The sequence below is a fragment of the Vulpes vulpes genome, chromosome 2 (genome assembly GCF_048418805.1).
Source record: "Vulpes vulpes isolate BD-2025 chromosome 2, VulVul3, whole genome shotgun sequence".
Classification (NCBI taxonomy): domain Eukaryota; kingdom Metazoa; phylum Chordata; class Mammalia; order Carnivora; family Canidae; genus Vulpes; species Vulpes vulpes.
Genome location: NC_132781.1, coordinates 122,040,916 through 122,061,061, shown reverse-complemented (window position 1 = coordinate 122,061,061; position 20,146 = coordinate 122,040,916). Strand labels below are relative to the sequence as shown.

General features: G+C 40.6%; 1 protein-coding gene across 8 annotated transcripts in view; it reads right to left on the bottom strand.

The window, feature by feature from the left end:
- ARHGAP26 (Rho GTPase activating protein 26) overlaps positions 1–20,146 on the bottom strand; it is a 416,966-nt gene that overhangs the window by 58,360 nt on the left and 338,460 nt on the right. For all 8 annotated transcript variants that reach the window (XR_012000004.1, XM_072749878.1, XM_072749874.1 and 5 more), the window contains one exon: positions 14,389–14,542. Coding sequence is in view for 7 of the 8 variants with exons in the window: in XM_072749878.1 (XP_072605979.1) it covers positions 14,389–14,542 (154 nt within the window). In the remaining variant the exon portion in view is untranslated. The remainder of the gene's footprint in view (positions 1–14,388; positions 14,543–20,146) is intronic.

Below are 20,146 nucleotides of genomic sequence, written 5' to 3'. Positions count from 1 at the left end.
TTGAAGCCAACACATTTATCTTAGATAAGAAATATCTCTTGTGCTTCACCTTTGGATTTTCCAACTTTCAAGCAGTAGTCTTCAAATCCAAGTGCTGAAGTTAGTGGGTTTTAATTGTGCCTGTCAGGGATGTCTAACATGGGCCTTGCCAATGTCATCCTCCCATTACATCCCTAGTGCTGCAACCCTTAGATTTTAATCTGTAAATCGCACCTGCTGACATCTTCTAAAGTTGTGAATACAGTGGTGAACAAAATTAACAGAGCTTGCCAACTTGCTCGAACCTAGGATGATTTCTCTAGGTCACTGCTTTAGTCACTAGAAAAACAAAAAACCCTCTTTTTTTGTGTGTCTAATCACAAACAGTATCACTTCTCCTATTCCTACAGTAGAACCTGAAAAGGATTATAAAATTACTCAATTGTTCCCTTTTTCATTAGCACCAAGCAGGTGATCTTACTGGCTAGAAGGCAGGGATAGTGATGAATACAGGTGATTTAAGCAGTGTGTCTGAGGTTACCAGGGCAACCGTTAATTATTACTGAGTAACTCTAGTATATCTCTATAAAGGTCAGGAGTTAAGGTTTTTCTATCATATATTTTGCTTTAAAATGGGGCTTTAAAAGGAAATTGGGGAGAGAACAGATGGAGGATGACAAAAGAAGATCAGGTTAAAGAACTATATATAGCACAAGAAAAACTACTTACATTTCATAATGCTGGTTTAGGAGATGGTGGAAGAGTTCATGCATAAATGTAAAAAATGACTTTCTGTTTTTCTAAGTTAGGGCTTCTCAAAGATTAAGAAATCTGAAATCAGGCCAGATGCAGAGACTCTAACTGGATTTACTTTACTTAGTACCCTGAGACCAATTTCCTCTGTTGTTCCAGAGTTACCATTTTCTGAACTGACCTGGAGCTCTGGACAGACCAGGCTAGACGGGAGTCATGTGGTCACTGAAAGAAGAATTCAAGACTTGATTTCATTGACACACAACAAAAGCAACACCTTCTTGGTATAGGTCTTAGTCTTCAAACGGCATCTTATGCACATCCTTAGTTATTGAGGATGTAACAAATTTGAAAAATTTTTAAAAATCCCTGTGTTCACTTCAGCAGCACATACACCAAAAAATTTAATGATAGAGAAGATTAGGATGGCGCCTAGGCAAAACAAAACAAAACAAAAACCATGCAAATTGTAAAGCATTTCATATTTAAAAAATCAAAACATCAGGTTGTATGCCTTAAACTTACACAGTGATGCATGTCAATTACTTTTCAATAAAACTGGAAAATAGGGCACCTGGGTGGCTCAGTGGTTGAGCATCTGCCTTCAGTTCAGGTCGTGGTCCTGGGGTCCTGGGATCGGCTCCTGCATCAGGCTCCCGACAGGGAGCCTGCTTCTCCCTCTGCCTATGTCTCTGCCTTTCTTTCTGTGTCTCTCATGAATACATGAACAAAATCTTTAAAAAAAAATCCCTGTCAAATAATAGCATATTAATTTAAAAAACCCTCACAAAGATGCATCCTACAACTTTAAGAAAAAAGTAAAATGGTGATTTTAAAACTGAGGTAATCTATTTCCGAGTTTTCAAAACTGAAAAAAAAACAATGTGTACACACATTAAAAAAATTCCAACACGACAAAGGGTAGTGTTGGAAGAGAGTCGGTTTCCCTTCCACCAAAGGCTACTGCCTATATGCTTCTATCAGAGACAACCACACAGATTCATTAACCTGTATCTTTCCAGAAATATTACAAACATGTACACACACTGGTAGGTATATACATCCCTGAATTCTTTTTTTTTTTTTTAAGATTTATTTTTATTTATGATAGACACAGAGAGAGAGAGAGGCAGAGACACAGGCAGAGGAAGAAGCAGGCTCCATGCCGGGAGCCCAATGTGGAACTCGATCCTGGGACTCCAGGATCGCGCCCTGGGCCAAAGACAGGCATGAAACCGCTGAGCCACCCAGGGATCCCCAAACATCCCTGAATTCTTATATATAAATAGGAGTATACAATGCACACAGTTTTTAAATCTAGCTGGATATCAAAATCACCTCAGAAGTTTAAGAAATATACCAAAACTCAGATATCACCCCAGACCAATGAACTCTGAGGCTCTAGCAAAGGAGTCTAGGTCTTGGCATTTTTTAACTTTAGGTTCCCCACATGATACTAATATGTAGCTTGGACTGAGACCCACAGTACCTTGCTTTTCCCTTAATGTACCTTAGAAGTTTGTTTTATAGCAGCCTATGTAACACCACTTCATTTCTCTGCTGTACTGGGTAGCAGTCTAGTCTAAAATATATTTTGGCCATCTTTCACGGATGGTCATCCCTTCAGGTCCCACTCTTTGGCTTTCATAAATGGTGTCACAATATACATCTGTGCTGGAGAACATCCATCTATTCTCTATCCTGCCCTCTTCACTAGGAGCTAAACAGCATGGATTACATCATCAGGGCTCCTGCACCCTGTGGCTCCCTGGTGCAGTCACCAAGAAGGAGCTCTGCAGAGATTAGCAGGGAGAAGGAGAGAGCCAAGGCATTTATTCTCTTGTCTCCCTCTAAAGTTGCTCGCCCCTGGCTGAACCTCTTCACCAACATTCCTTTTAAGCTACTAATTCTCTAGACCTCTCTCCCCTTTGGAGTTTGATAACCACTTTCTAATCAAGTCCCTCTAGTGTAAGAATGCTAACTGGTTGGGTGCTAGTAGCCCTAATTTACTGTACTAAGTCTTGTGATTTTTTTTCCTGCCCCCATGTCTTTGCAAATAAAACTCTCCTTGAATTATGCTCTTTTTACAGTGCTGATGTTTTTCTTTTGATTCTAATATATCATCCTTGGAAATACATCTTTGTATTTATTTCTTTATGGACAATATCATCTTGGCTCCCTCTGGAGACATAACTTCTTCACATAAAAAAGAGGATGTGGGTGCCTGAGTGGCTCAGCTGGTAAAGCATCTGACTCTTGATTTCAGCTCAGGTCATGATCTCAGTCAGGGTCATGAGATTAAGCCCTGCATTGGGTTTAGCACTAAGCAAGCAGCCTGCTTAGGATTTTTCTCTCTCCCTCTCTTTGCTTGTGCTAAAACATTAAAAAAAAAAAAAAAAAAAAAAAAAAAAAAAAAGATGTAATGGGGCAGTCTAAACCACAGTTCTTTTATTCTTTTTCTGAGCATTTTTGACAATAGCCTGGGCACAGCCCCATCATCTGTTTAAATTGTAAGGCTATTAAAATAAACACTGAAGCAATGTCTTGGGGAGAACTCCAGTGCTTCTTTGAGAAAAGCTGCTAGGCACTGAAAGAGAATCCGCTAGAGCATATACAGTGTATGACTGAGAGGCAGAATTTCAGAAAGCTTTCAGAAACTCTCTTTTTGTCATAATGACAGTCAAATTTATATAGAGTCACAGGCTGGAGAGGAATTCCTGAGGCTAAATTATCCCCCAGTGAAAACTTAGGATTGCAATAAGGTTCTCTTCTAATTAGTATGGTTCCAATTGGCTCCACCTAAAAGAGAAACAATAGAGTAAATAGATGGCTTGATAGGACTCTGGGGAGTACACACCTACGCCTGCTGACTTGCTGCAAACAGCTTAAAGCTTGTCTTGAGAGAGGAGTGCTTCTACTAATTCGGGTGTATTTTATTATTTGTTGTTAACTTAGTTTTAGGTGATTGATTGATTTTTAAGATTTGAGAGAGAGAGCAAGTGAGTGAGGGCAGCAGGGCGAGGGGCAGAGGACAGAATCTCAAGCAGATTATGCACTGAGCACAGAGCGCAACATAGGGCTCGATCTCATGATCCTGAGATCACTACCTGAGCAGAAACTAAGAGATGCTTAACTGACTGTGCCACCCAGGTGTTTTATTTTAAAACTACCTCAGTGTTTTGATGTGGGTTGCTCTGTGTCACACCAGGATCAAAGAAACAAAAATAAACACTGAATGTCTACTGCTACCGCCAAAAGAAATCAATACTAAGGATTTGTTCATTGGTAAAGGGACAGTCTAAAAGCAAACCAACTTTTGCTTAGTGAAAAAGGAAACCAATTTTTTTTAAGGTTTGATTTATTTGAGAGAGCACATGTGCAGGTGAGCAGAGGAGGGGGAGAAGGAGAGGGAAAGAATCTCAAGCAGACTCTGAGCTGAGTGCAGAGCCAGCTGCACTACTAGTCACAACTCTGAGAACATGACTTCAGTTGAAACTAAGAGTTGGATGCTTAACCAACTAAGCCACTCAGGCATCCCAGAAACCAATTCTTATTAATCATTTAATGTGAGCCAGGCCATTTACTATAAGGTTATGCCATCATTAACTCATAGGACCCTCACAATAACCTCAAAGGTAGGTCTTATTACTATTATGATTATTTTTACTATTATTGTTACCATTTCACAGAAGAGGTTTAGCTCAGAGAGGACAAATAACTTACAGACCATGTCTAAAGTTAGGAAATAGCAGAGCCAAGGCTTCACTACCAGGCCACGTGGACTTTTCCATGCACCAGATCTCAAAAGCTTTTCATATGTGATATAATCCATGTCAGCCTTCAGAGATCTATTTGTAGTCCTAGGTTTATATATCAACTACATCTGTCCTCCTGAATGACTGTTGCCCATAATGCCATACGTTATAAGAAATACATTTCCTCCCTCAAAAGTATTCACATTGAAAAGCCTTTCCTCAATTGTGGAACATTGCTTTTGATGCTAAAGTGCTGTAAAGAGCATGTTCTAAGGCCAAATACATTTAGGAAATGTGGCGTAACACCTAACCTTTGAGAAATGCACAAGGGACATATTAGTGGCTCAGAAGACCTGTAGACAAGAATTTGTAGAACTTCATTCAACTCAGAGCTCTTGCCTTTCCCTACCTGTCCCACCCTCTTCCTGCATCAGTTTGGCGAATGCTGATTTAAAAGTCTCAAATATCCTGTACATGTCTTCTACCACTTCTAAGCTGCTTTCCTGTCAAGGCAAGAGTCTTGATCTTCTCATGTTACATACACAGTAGGTGCTCAATAGAAATATCTGTTGGTTTAATTGATGCACCTTCAAATTTTTGATTTGTAACCAAAAGGCAGGCATTTATTTGCAAAGCAGCAGGCTGGCTTCCCTGGGGCAATGGGAAGTGCAGCCCTGGTGAGTTAAAATGGGTTCCTCTATGAAGCAAAGGCATCAGTCCTCAGCCTCACAAGTTTTGACTGATCTCAAAGGCCAGGGACAGGGTTCTCTTAAGCCCCTCTACTATCATCAATGCAGGAACAGAGTGCCAGTGATGATACAGGTTTGGTCCTGAGAGCTTTATAATGAGGTAAATCCTGTTTTTATTCTTGTGGAAGTCCATCCACCTAATGCACTCTGCCTATGGTTCCCAGACTTCAAGATGTATCAAAATCACCGGGAGAGCTTGTTGAAACACAAGGAACTGGGCTCCTCCTCCAGAAGGGCTGATCTAGGAAGTCTGCGGTGGGGCCTAGGAATGTGTATATCTAACAGGCTCCCAGGTGATGCCAGTGACACTGGTTCAAGGAGCACTCTGACACTGCCACACTGGGCTAAGACCCTACCCTACAAGACCAGTGTAGCTGGGACCAAAGGAAGCCTACACTAGATCCTGCATGGTTTTCTAGATATTTAGTGCAGAGAAGGGATTAAAAATGAGACCCTATGGCTGTTTCCAACTAGAAATGTGTTCCTAGCTAAGTAAGCATCTGCTTTCCAGACTGACTAAAAAGGTTTTAAAAGCAGTACATTTAATATGATTTTAATTTATCCAATTTAGGATCTGAATCTAAGATTCCCCCAAAGTACATACATAGGAGAGAAACAATTCCAAATCTAATTCTAAGTGAGGAAACTGGCATTTTCCCCTTACAGGCATAATGGTGCTAAAAGCCATGCACAAAATATTAAGCCTGTTTCCTTCCCTAAAGATTTGATCAAAAATTCAAGATCTACAAATGCCTAACATCTACTTACACATATAAAACGCAGTGCTATGAGGCATTTGAGGGCAGCTAAATTCAGAATTAAATTCTTTTATTTATATGTTTAATTAAACTCCAAGACGTTACTCAGCATCTACTGTGTGTCACGACAAATTTGGGAAATTGTTTTAGATCTTTTAGGAAGATGAATTCATTTACAGGGAAAAAATACAGACTCTTTATGATGTTACCTCTTCAAGGGGAAAAGAAAACAACAATGTGTGCGAAAGAAAACATTTTTCCATTTGTGATTTCCACTACACTGGAACACAGGGATGTGGCTGAGCACTTGAATGTGGAGTCCCATCCCCGCCTCCTCCCATACCCCCTCTGCTGACAGGCTATAGTGATCCAAGTGCCACTGACAGCCCTGGTGCTTGGGAAAGAAATCCTGCTGGGTCATGAAGTGTGAGGGCTGCCTTGAGCAATTTTTATGTGGAAAAAAAAAAATACCCTGCTAATCACCAAACACATTTATCCAATAAAAATCAGATGGGTCATCAGGCAGGAATCTCCACCCTCAACCAAATGAGGCCAGCTGGGCTCCTGACTGGCGAAGGGGATCTTGGCTAGAGAATGGGAAAAGCTGACAGGAAACCACTCAGAAAACAAGAATATGGGTCGCATCAGTGACAATCTCTGAAAATGCCAAGGGGGCATACTTGGAAGAGATGCATCCATGGTGGCCCCAGGAAACTGAAGAGGGATGGTCTGGGGCCTGTCCAAGAAACAACCATGAACAAGCTGGCTCGAACCACCATAGACACTGTAAGGAGGAAAAGAAGATGGCAACCAGTTCCTTGTGAAAAAATGATTTTACTTTCAAATGATTCCCCAAGGTGAGGAATGCCACCAAGTTTTTAGGCAAAACAATCAGAAGAGACCTTTTCTCCTTGGAGGTGGGTGAGAATCACAATCCTCTAAGAGGAAAGATCCTCCTCCACAGAAAAGTGACTCAAACATAGAGGAAAACTTCCTCTTTCAAATCCCTGCATTCCAAAGAATGACAAACCAAGATCATTGTAGTAAAAGCATAGCTGCCTATTTGGGTGTAACTCTTTTGACATTAAATAGCACTTAGGAGATAAAATTACTTTAAAAACTATGCCATTTATTATCACCAATTAATGCATATTCATTTTCTGATTCACTTGGTCTCAGTAAATAACAGCTATACACATAGCTCAACCCCGTGGGATGTGGACGTTTCCAAACTGTTTAGCAACAGGCATGCCTAACCCCCACCAGCTGGTCTTGGTTTAATATAAGGCAGCATCTGCCCCTATAGAAGTTCCTCCTTTTCAGTGATAACTCAATGATTGGACTGAAAGTTTCAGTCTCAGATTGTCTGATTCCAGGTGGGAAGCTCATGAGGGGAAGGTGAGAAGAGCCTGGGACGTCTCTTTGCACAAAAGAAAAACATGCCAAGGTTGAGGGGATACAGGGAGAGAAAGGGAAAATAGGGGGGGGGGGGACAAGAGGTCCTCCAAAATAAAATTAACTTATTCACAGTGCTAAACGTATGAAACAACAAAAGATGATCTCATTTAATCTTCCCAATACCTTTTTGAGCAGATATAATTCCTGTTTTATAGATAGGCAAATTGAGGTAGAGGAACTAAAGTAACTCACCTCCTTCCCCTCCAAATCAGTACTTCCTCTCATCTAAAGTCTTCTCTGCAGAACTTCCCATCACAACAGCTGATATATACACATTGATGTACCTCCTGTCTCCACTAGGGCATAAAACCACGGAGAAAAGACACTCTCAATTCTTTATCCCTGGACCTTCTGCACTCGGGATTATGCCGAATCCACAGAAAGTGTTCAAACAGTATTTGTTGAATGAATGTTGACTAAATTAAGTAAAACACAAGTGAAATTTTGGAGAGACCTCTCAAGTTTTCCCCATATTTCATCTGAGAGCAGCTGAATCAGAATCAGAAGCCAACAATACTTCAGAGAAACAACGTTGCCTGGAAGCAGGCCTTGTTTATCCTCTGAATTCCAGGGACTGTTCTCTCACTCCTTACTGGCCACTAAGAGGTAGAGGACGGTTGACTCTGGCACAATTTGAAGGCATTTGGCATGCACACATCTTTTAGGTCACCAGAAATAACTTGGAAATGCGTGTGTGTGTGTGTATGTGTGTGTACACGTGTGTGATGTGTGTGTTAAGCAGAAAGGACAAGAAAAATTAGTTTTATTTATAAGGCTACTGGGCAGTGAGTTAGGTTTTTAGGGGTGGGGACCACTCAGGCAGGGAGAGCTCCAAGCTTGGGTTCCTCTCAAGGCTGGAATCATCCTCCATCCTCCTACCATGCTTTCCATTTTAACAAGCCCCTCCACCCCTACCCCAGAAGTCTGAAGAAACTTTTGTTTTTCACCTAGTTTTTAACTTGAGGGAATTACTGCAGTATTTCATGTCTCTACCGGGATGTCCCCTAACTTCTTTCCTAGCATTTGTTTACTTCCTCCTTAAAAATCACTATCTTCCAGAAAGGTGGTGGCAGAAGGCCAACATCGTTGGTCACTATGAGGAGAGAGTGACTTTTATTTTGTCAGTCTTTTTTTCTTTTTTGTATTTTTTTTATTGGCGTTCGATTTGCCAACATATAGTATAACACCCAGTGCTCATCTTGTCAAGTGCCCCCCTCAGTGCCCATCACCCAGTCACCCCATCCCCCCGCCCACCTCCCCTTCCACTACCCCTTGTTCGTTTCCCAGAGTTAGGAGTCTCTTGTGTTTTGTCACCCTCTCTGATTTTTCCCACTCATTTTCTCTCCTTTCCCTATAATCCCTTTGTAAGCGCCCTTTGAACCACCTCCGTGGTTAGAGACAGGTCAGTCCCACTTCTTTTGGCACTGGGAATGGGGGATGGGCATGCTCAGGACTGAGCACTGGCACCAGCTCAATGCCAGAAGTGAAACCTCAGCTTTCCTGCTTTCTATGCCAGTGTCTGAGCTATCTTTCTGATTACCTCAGTCATTAACTATGGGTTTTGTTTTGCTTCATAACTTCTCAGAATCTCACTTATGCGTCATTTTCTTTCCAAGAAGATTCTGAAAATTGACAGGCTAGTCTCCACGCTGTCACTCTTTTCTACCCTAGAAAAGAGTGAGACCCTTTTCTACCTTTCTACCTTACCTAGGCAACCTGGCACCCTCCCAAGGTGGTTTGAGGACTCTGAGGTCACAAAAACAGAGGCCTGTGTCATTTAACTATTGCTGAATCAACTAATCCATACTCAGTGGTTTCAAAAAACACGATGTATTATTTCTCATTCATCTGTGGTTTGAATGGCAGCTTTACTATCAATCCTTCCCAGACTCACTCACATGGCTGCATTCAACAGTCTGGTGGCCTGGGGTTGGGCATGGCTGAGACAGCTGGACTTCTCTCTCCAATGGTCTTGCATGCTAAAGGAGGCTAGACTGGACTTTTTACATGGTGGCTGGATTCCAGGAAGATACGACGGGAAACTGCAAGGCCTTGGTGGCCTGGGCTTGGATGTTACACGTGGTATCATTTGTATCACATTCTATGGGCCAAATCAAGGCAGAGGATAAAGGCCAGCCTAGATCTAAGGACTTCACCTCTTCATGGGTGCTGCAAAGATTCTTTGGCCTATTTTACCTATCACAGGCCTATAGCTAGGAGATACGAAGTACCGCAGGCCAGTTGTGAGAAGATAGCTACCATGGAGAACATCATCTGTTACTAAGTAACACATGAATTTCGGGTGGCTAAATCTTCTAACTTTTCAAAAGAAGTTAGAAATTTAGATTTTTTTAAAAAATGTATTAATAGACCCAATTTTTTATTGCACCTCTAGGTGTACAGAAAAAGTGCTCAAAGTAACAGAATAAGTGCAAAAAATAACTCAGAGTTTCCATATAACCTCTCCCTACTGCCTAAATTCCCCTGTAATTAACATTTTTCATTAGTAAAGTACATTTATTAGTAATATTAGTTACATTAACTAATAACATTAGTTATATTAGGGCTCACTCTGTGTTCCATTGGTTTTCCAGGTTTTGACAAATGCTTATCAAAGATACAACTGGTATCTACTATTACAGTATCATACAGAATAGTATCATTGCCCTAAAAATCCCGTGTCCACCTATTCACCCCTCCTGCCCACTCATCTTTTTACTGACTCTATAGTTTTGTCCTTTCCAGATTGCCACACAGTTGGTATCATAACACACTGCAGCATTTTCAGTGCCTTCTTTCACTTATTAATCTGAACTCAAGCCTCATTCAGGTCTTTTCCTGACTTCATAGTTTTCTTCTTCTTATCATCAGATTATGTTCCATTGTCTGGAGGTACCACAGTTTGTTGATCCATCTTGTTTGTGTCCAAGTTTGGGCAACAACAAATAAAACTGCTATAAATATTGGTGGGCCGGTTTTTGTGTGACCTTAAGTTTTCAACTCATTTGCGTGAACACCTAGGAGCATGTCTGCTGGACTGTGTTGTATGAGAAATCTATGTTTATTTTTATAAGAAACTGCCAAATTGTCTTTCAAAAGGGGTGTCTCGTTTTTTACTCCCACCAGAAATGCATAAGGGTTCCTGTTGCTCCACATCCTTACAGCACTTGGTGGTGTCACTGTTTTTGATTTCAGGCATTCTAATAGGTGTATGGGGAGATCTCATTGTTTTAATTTGCAATTCCCTAATCACATAAGATGTTGAGCATCATTTCATAGGCTGATTTGCATCTTAATGTCTTACTTGGTAAGGTGTCTGCCCAGATCTTTTGACCAGTTTTTAATTCTATTGTTTACATATTACTGAATTTTAAGAGTTCTTTGGATGTTTTGGACACTGATCTTTTATCAGATTGTGTTTTGTAAATATTTTCTCCTATTCTGGGTTTGGCTTTTCTTTCTCTTAATAGTGTCTTTCATAGAGCGTAATTTTTTAACCTAAATGAAGTTCAATTTACAAAGTTTTTCTTTCATGGGTTATGTACGTAGTCATTGCCAAACCCAAGGTCACCTAAATTTTCTTTCTCTAGATGGTCTTCTAGAAATTTCAGTTTTGCATTTTACATTTCAGTCTATAATCCATTTCGAGTTAATATTTTGAAAGGTGTCAAATCTTTATCTAGATTTTTTTTTTTTTTGCATATGGATGTCTAATTGTTCCAGCACAAAAGGTTGGTTTATGCTTTAAAAAAGGGTGGGCGGCACCTAGCTGGCTCAGTTGGTGAAGCATGCAGCTCTTGATCTTGAGGTTGTGAATTCAAGCCACACAATGGGTATAGAGACTGCTTAAATAAATTAAATAAATAAATATACAAAGGTTGGTTTATTATTATTATTTTTTGGTGGTAGTGGTAGGGGAGGATGGAAGTTCCTCCTCTACCAACATACATGCCCATAGGCTGTTTTTCTCCATCCTCATTCCCCTTACCTGCAATGAGCTTCATCCATCCATCCATATTAATCTGTATAATCTTACCTAACACCAACTTCACATTTTATCTATCCACTTGTTCCAATACTCTGACTGGTGCATGTACTCAACATGATCAGTTAACAGTTGGTGAACTCTAAAACCACTTATGAGGTATAAATCCCATTTAGCACTGCCATATACCACTGTCCTTCCTCCTTAGCCAGAGTGTAAACTCTTGGCAAGGCCAGGAATCTTCCTGTTCTCATTTACCCAATAGCTTAGTATAGGTCTGGGCACAAAACAGGTCAGCAATATTTGCTGACAATTTTAGACTACCTGGACTTTGGTCCTGACTTACCAAGCGTCCTTTGATCTTCAAGAGAGATGGCTATACTTTAGGAAGTCTAGCTAAGGATCTGCTAAAGACATAAACCCTGCAGCTTTGCCCTGCCATGGTCAGAAGGGTGCATCTCTAATTTTGATGCCTAATTTAGTGTTATGCCTACACAAATAATAAGACGGCCCTGATCTCCTTGGAGAATTAGGAAAGATTTACCAATGAGACAGCAAAATATGGTCTCTAAAGTAACCAAAGGATGCTGAGTCACAAAGCATGTTCCTTTCATTATGACTGTTACATGGTCATAATGACCGTTCCAGTCATTATGAAAACAATGAAAAACAAATGAATGAAAAAAAAAAGAAGAACGAAGAGTTTCTGGTGACTTGTTCCCCACCTTATGCCTAATTAATAAAGTAATGGTAATCCCCCACCCTCTTTGCTTTCTGTTTTCATCTGCATCATTAAGTGTTCCCATTCAAGGATCTCTGTATACTTCGAAATGAACACTCACAGAGGGAATGAAAGGGTCCAGAACTGAGGTTGAGACCCCAGTCATCTCTGCTGGTTGTGACTGAGCCCAATCACCATGGCATACTATGCTGTCAGACTTCTCCGAGTTAGTTTTCTCCAGGACAGTACTGTAGCTTCTATTCACCAGGATTACCTAACTTCTGTTCATTGTACACTCAAGCAAACTGCAGGCAGAAAAAACGAGGGAAGCACAAACTTGGATATTCACTGCCTTGGGTTTCAGAAACGTCAGTGAACCTGCCACAGAGCTTACAGGGTCTTTGGTGTGGCCCTCACTTAGGACCGTGGCCACTTCTGGTGTCATTGCTAATATTAGCACTGCTTCCACCTCAGGAACATCTTTGAGCTCAAGATTCATAGATAACAGTCAGGTATTCACTCAGCCTGGAAGGACAGCAGACTTGTTGGAAACATCCACAATCTTGCCTCTTACTTTCCTTGAAAGTCAAACGAAGTACAATTATTTCTAGCATCACTCTCCCTTTCCTGGGAAAGCCCCCAAATTCTGTAGCAGGCAAGGAACAGTCCCTTGGATGGTGTGGGCAGAGTGACCTCCAGTGTTTTATGTAAAGCAAATCACATCTAGACAACTGAAAAATAAAAATCCCAAGTTCCCTCCTCTAGGACCTGTTTAAAAGACATTGCCCCCTTAAGCACTTAGCTGCCTATGCAGCGTCTTTAGACATACTGTATTCAGTGGTGACTCAGGGGGCTCCCACCTGCTAAAAACAAAGATTAAAGACCACTAAAGGTACTGCTGGCTAAGATCAGGGGACAGTAAGCAACCTGGGCTAGAAATTCAACCCTGCTCATGCTGAGCAACAAATAACATGAGTAACTGACAGGTACAGAAGTTTAAACAAAATGGGGGATTAAAAGAGAGATTAAAAAGAGAAAAAAAAAAAAAGAAATCAGAATCTCCTTCAAGTCGAGGAAAGCAGGCATAAGAGTGCTTGACAAAGCCTCATTGCCCATAAGCTGAGCCCATAAGTTTTCCCAGCAGATGATTTCATCTTATGCTACTGTTTCATTTGCAGTAGAAGTACTCCTTAAGTCCATTTTAGAGTCTTTTCCCCCTGAATACCCCTTAGTCTCTGGTCCCATTTTGCAGATCTGTAAATATCTTACAGAGATAGAATGGGAGGGTGCAACCATGCAAGCAGGGCATGGAGACAGGCAGGGAAAGGTTCTGCTATGCTGGTGTCTCACTAGGCACAATTGCCCTGAAGGCCATCTGTGGCTGAACCCTGACCTATTTTCACTAGAAAAAGGCAAAGTCAACTCTGTTCCTTCTGAGTCTTATACAACCGTAGCCTGAGAGCCCAGCTGTTCTGGTCATGGCCTCACATACTTTCTGCAAAGGCTCTAGTTGACAAGATTTATGTGGTGGTCTGAAGAAGCATGCTAAGCAGTGTGGGAGGAAACCACAAGGGAGGACTTTCTGGCCCTAGCACAGTAGAACTAGTTTCTGTGGAAGACAGGACAAGCAGCCCCAAAACTGCCTGTTTCAGCTATGGGTGTTTACCACCCAAGGGTGAAGCAATAAAGGTTCTTCTCTTTTATAGTCCCTGATATGTGATCACAGTCATGCTAAGGGTCTGAGGATCTGAGGACTCAAAGGGCTACTGGAGGGCTCTTCTTTCTAGAAGTGGACACTGAGGTAGCACTGGACATATTTCACATCATCAGGGAGAAAGGAAACCAAGACAACATAAATGAGTGGAAACAGACTTGGCTACTGATCTACTGAGTTACTACAGTGCCTGGATGTTTTATATAACTAAAAGAAATCACTTTTCATGCCCAGCAGCCAGCACAATCAATAGCCATCACCAAAGCCATCTCAGCAGGATGGTAAATCAAACATCATCAAGGCTAAGAAGCAGTATGTTAAGAATAATGATTCCCCTCTGAGATGATGATGCTTAAAAAAAATCTACAACAAACTAGCCAAGCTCCACATTTAGGAAGAAGGTTAAAATCATGTTCACGGGACAATGCTCAAAATCAGATGGGGCCAGAGCACCAATCCAGGGCAGGATTGCTGAGCAAGGGCCACCTGTGGCAAGCAGCCGGACATCATACTTACAGTGATTTGGGCCGGGCAGGTTTGAGCACATCCAGGTCCGGGTCACTGGAGTTCATGTTGGGCTGTAAGCTGCTGCTGGAATTAAGGATGCTATTTGCATTTGATGAGACGACAGATTCCAAACTGGAATTGATGATGCTGTTTCTTTGTTCCTCTGGGGAAAAACAAGGCCACAAGTCCCATATTACTTTTATTTCATCGAGATAGTTTGTTTTGACATCTACAAAAACCTGCCAGTAGTGAGACTGGATTGAGATCTCACAAAGCTATGAAGAAGACATAGGAAAAGATAAGATTTACAGGTGGGAAATGATGAGGAAAGGAAGGGGAATAGGTGACTTGCGAGTGTGGAGCAAACCTCGCTCTGCTCAGCCTGATAGAACAGACCAGCCATTTTCCTGAGTGGCCTTACCACTGCACCATAAATTGTGGGTCAACTTTTGACTGGTAGCTGAGCAGAACACAGAGCAGCCTTCATTACGCACTTCTGTTCAACCAGATCCTCTTGGTTTCTGTGACATTCATCTTTTATTCTAAGATTCCTGCCCCCAATATGGTCTTAATTGCCAGGGCCATGTCCTACCTCCAATTCTATAGCACCTCACTATAAAATATTTACTACTTGGCCATTAACATCCTTAGGACTCTGCAGTCTACATTCCTGACCACTGCCAAGACAAACCCTCCTGGGTTGCCTCAAGCTCCCTATATTTGATGTCTAGCTTCACATTAATTCTTTGATTAATAGATCTGTAAGGGTACAGAGTAGTCTGCACATAAAAAACCAAGTCCATGGTCCATGCAGTCATATTAGTGTTTGAGGAGTATTACTAAGCCGGGAGGGAGGAAACCTGAGTTCTTTTAAAGGCTCCACCCCTGCCTGGCTCAGTGGCCTCAAGCAATTTTCACTCTTTCTTGTATAATGCATCTATAAAATGGGGAGAATGAGAACTGCCTTGCACAGCTCAAGGAGTTCATGAATATCAAGTGGGATCATATGCAAGAATGCATTCTGTAAACTTCAGAACACTGTTCAAAGACAAGAACTTTGTTTCTTCCCATCTTTAAAAACTTGGAACCACGTGCTGAAGAAAACATTTTTAGGATAATTTAGCTAAATGGCACAGGCACCACTGCTGTAGCAAAATATCAGAGACTAAGAATGTTCTTCCCGTCCCACATGCATTATAGATATACCTTAATGAAATCAGCGAACGCTCTGGACAATCAGTTCACTTATCAGGAAACAGCCTACGTGGGTTAATCTCCATTGGACCTTTGAAACGAGCCAGAGGCATACCATGTCCCTAAGAAGACAGACTGGACTCACTGACAGAGTGGTTTAGAGGCTGACATTTGAACTCAGGTCTCTTCAGGCAATAAAGATGGTGACATGATAAAAAATACTTTTCCATTAGTACTAGTCATGAGCATAAAAATTTATCACACTCATGAGATGATGTTAGAGTAATCTTTACATTTAATTACAAACACAAACACACAAACACTCCTAATATCTTGGTAAAATCCTAATGCCATGTTTAAAACCCTATAGAAGGGTCAAAAAATCCAAGAGGCTATTGGGAGATTTCTGAACTTTAAGCAGATTTTGAAAAAAGTAGATTATTCACTTGATTCCTGAGATTTAGAACTATTCACATTTCAAGAGCTTAAGTTCCAAACAGAAACAACAACAAAGAAAGAGAAACCAAAAAAATTACAATGCGCCAATATGTAGGAGGACTAACAGGGCCTTTGAATGGGAACTTGCTATCAGGAAGAAAAACGACTCTAAAATTACATAATTAGGGGATCACTGAGAAAATGATATGCCACTTATCAGTATGAATTAGTAAAAGTGAAACTTTCCTTTGCACAAAATACTCATGTCAAGATTTCTGAAAAAGACTGAGAAGCCCAAGACCACCATATAGAAAAGGGCACAAAACATGATACTTCTCTGGGGTTTAATGGAGACAACTTCTGGCTTCACAGGGAAGGAGAGACAAATAGGGTTTTTTTTTTTTTTTTAGTTTCATAATTCTAGTTTGGGGCCAACTTTGCATGATGTAATTCTCTGAATTCACAGGAAACTTAAGAGTATAACCAGAGCTCATATTTCTCCTGTGAGTCTATTTATGTGCCCTTAAGAGGGCTATGATTCTATAAATTAAAAACAATACCTTGCTAAAAATATATTAGTTTTTCTAAAATATTATTGGGACTTTTTTCCTGCCTTACTATCCTTTAGAAAAAGGGTTTCTGAGATGAAAGTTTCTTCAATTTTCATCTACTTGATGAATGCTTATTGATTGCCTACTGAGTACCAAACACATTCCTAGACAGTGAACCTCCCTACACTAATTCATAGGTATTTTATTCAGATATAATATTTATTAGTAACTTGCACATACTTATTTGTTCATATGTCTACTTTCCCTGGTAGATTAGGAGCAACCTAAGATTGAACATTGGACAGATAAAACTTTGAAATCACAACTGAAAAAAATTAGATAAAGATGTTTTTCTAATCTCATATAAGAATCTGATTCTATAATTGGGACTTAGATAAATTTTTTGAGAACATATCTTCTGTTACAGTAGTACAGACTGCATCCTCCATGAGCTAATAAGCCCGGAAGACTGCTGCATGTGGAAACTGACATTTGTCTGAAATGAACCCACACGAGAACGAGGACTGGTTGGACAATGAGAACCCAACTCTGTCTGGGCTAGAAAAGCCATAAAAATTAAATGGGTGGCTACCCCTAAATTGAAATCAAGGATTTTTTAGTATTTCACTCAATGAAGGTCACTAGAATTCTTTTTGGGGAAATAAATCCTTTTTGAAATTCTATTTTGACTTATATTTTAGGTATTGAGGGCCTTAAACATATGGCAAAACCTTTAACAAAATGATAACAGAAGCAAAAGATCAAGGAAAGGAGTCCTTTTTTCAAGATGAAAATACACAAAAAAACTTAATCATAAAACTTCACAGTATTGTAGTCAAAATAGCCAAATATGCATCTAAAGAATCAGAATCTTTACTGACATGCCTCAGTGGGCCATATGACAAGGAAATCCAAAAACCTGGCACTCTCAGACTGTAAGACCACTACCATTTTATTGGACGTGAGACTTCAGACAGTGATACCAAGAGCTTCTAGATGGATAGATTTCAGAGCTGAAATGCTGACAATCCCTATTGAGGGTGAGCAGGACAGTGAGAGTCATTCCAGAGAAGAGGTAGAGAGTAAAATTAACAGCAAGTCAAATGTTTTACTGGTATGGCAAACTATACCAAAACATATTCTAAAGCATTTGGCATGAGTCAAGAAAAAAAAGAGAACACAATTCAGTAATGTCACTCCAAATAGGGGGATCTTTGTCAGGTGGGCAACTGAGTACTCTCCCAAAAAGAAAAACATAATGAGAACAGGCAGCCTAAAAGACTAGTTTTAAAAAAAAATTAATTAACCAAATTGTTCCGATACCAGACCTGGACTTCTTCGAGACACTGATGATTCAAACCAGCTCTGGCATCCTCATTAGAAGGTATAAGAGAAACTGATGACAATTATATTGCTGAAGAAAAGGAAATTATAGGCTAGGCGACTGAAAAAGAAAAACAACAACAGTTATGAGTCAAAGCAAAAGGATCACGGAGAACCATTTAAATGACCAAAAGAGAAAGAATGCCTACAACGCGGGAGTATTCCTAAACTGGATGGTCAGTGGGGATGCTTGCCTTCTTCAAAAATGTTTGTCAACAAGAATCTCTCTTCATTTTAGTCACAGAAGGCGAGAGCTCAGAAGCAAAGAAATGATAAAATAAATCCCTGCCCCCAAATGTAAACATGTCTGGGTGAGCGCCGAATGTTTTCATGAACATAGTTTCTATGAAGAGTGATAAAGCAGATGTGGTCCTAGTGCTGAGAAATGGAAGCTACTCCGGGCAGGGACACATACCCATACAGAACACCTCAGGCATCTGTTACGGTGACCTGTGAGGTGGGCAGCAGTCACATGTTCCTGGCACTTGGCCCATGCTTAATGCACACTAAAGCTTCACGGATGGTTACAAGATAAACAAGAAATATAAGGTGACAATGAACAATCAAAATGTATTCTACTAGCACAGAAAGAGACAGTTCCAAGTGACTGAATTTTCCAGGTGCTTCAGAGAGGGACCACTAATGTCCTTGAAACCAAAGTAATGGTTACAGTGGGCAGAGTCTGTGTTTTCTGTACAAATCAGGAGTGGAAAAATATGACTATGCAACCAAATCACTGCAACTAAAAAAAGAAAGCCACAGAATAATTTTGGTGATATTGTCCTTGTTCTGGGGGTTGCCATGGAAATCTGGGAGCTAAGCAACTTCACTTTCCATATTTGCCAAGTGACTCCTGCTCTCTCAAATTCAATCTCTCCCGTTCCCCAAACCCCCTCCATACAAAAGGTAGGGAGGGTCTCTGGTTATCACAGAACCCAGAGATGGGACCAGGAATGCACATGTAGAACCAAACCAAATTCACGTGTCTCGGCAAGCCTCAACACTCGGGCCCGCTGAACACACAGAGTGGGAGGATAAATAGGAAACACAGACTTGCCACGTCACTTTGGGGGAGGTTTTCACCACACATGGATGCCCATCAGAATACGGGCTAACATCATTTTTCCACGGTGTCTGAGACTAGCTGTCAAAAAGAGAGAAGAGAAATATTCTTTAATAGCAGCTCATGATACCTCACAGAGCTCTAAGGAGGAAACACACTCTTTACATGATCAAACAAGGAGGAAAGGGAGTTACCAGACTGGTGGAAGTTCTGCAAAGACACTGGCTTTGGACAAAAAAATATTCAAACACAAGCAAAACACTCAGAGGCTTTCCCTTGCTATGGTAGGAAGAGAGGTGTACTTTCTCCTGCTTATTAAAGTTTTGCAATGAAGTCTGTAATGTATCATCCTGACAAGATAGGATGATAATAGTATGGCAGCTTAATGAATTTTGCAATAAAAAATGATGAGTGCACAGCAATTTCTGAGTTTACCATCACAGGGAAACACCCAAGTACATGAGACGCTTGGAATCAGACTTTCTGAAGCAATTTTCTTCTTCCGTAGTTTTTTGTTCCTGGTAATAGTGGCATGCCAAGCCACACTAAAATCTGAGGTGGTATGATTTCATGTTGACCCAGTGTCAGTCCCTATGATAAAAATAATCTTAAAAAGCAGTTTGTGCAATGTGTTTGGGCACATAAAAACAGTTTGGGCAATGTTTCAAAACCAAGTCTTTAAAAAAAAAAAAGTTTGGGCAAGGATGGACTAAAGAGTGAATTGATACGTAAAAAATGTGGTCAATCTGTTGTTTTGACCATAGGACATACTACTTGATATTACAACTTGTGGCAGGTTGTCTTCAACAAAAACTACCAATTTTGCTCCTATGTGGAGTGACTGACTTATTTCCTACTCATGGTGCTCATAATAACCCTTCTCTCTGCAAAGAGAAAAAATGTCAATAAAACTGGATTTCAAGGGAAAAGGGGGGGAAACACTGCAGCTGGCCCAGGATTGAAACAATTCACAGGAAAGAGGCATGGAGGTACAATGGAGAAGCCCACCCCTGAAACAACACCATTTCAAAAACCACAATGTAGAAATGATCCTCTGCATAATGGCTGAACGGGGAGTTGAATGATCAGAGTTATATAGACACTCTACTATTTATGACATAGCCTTTTTTCCCAGCTG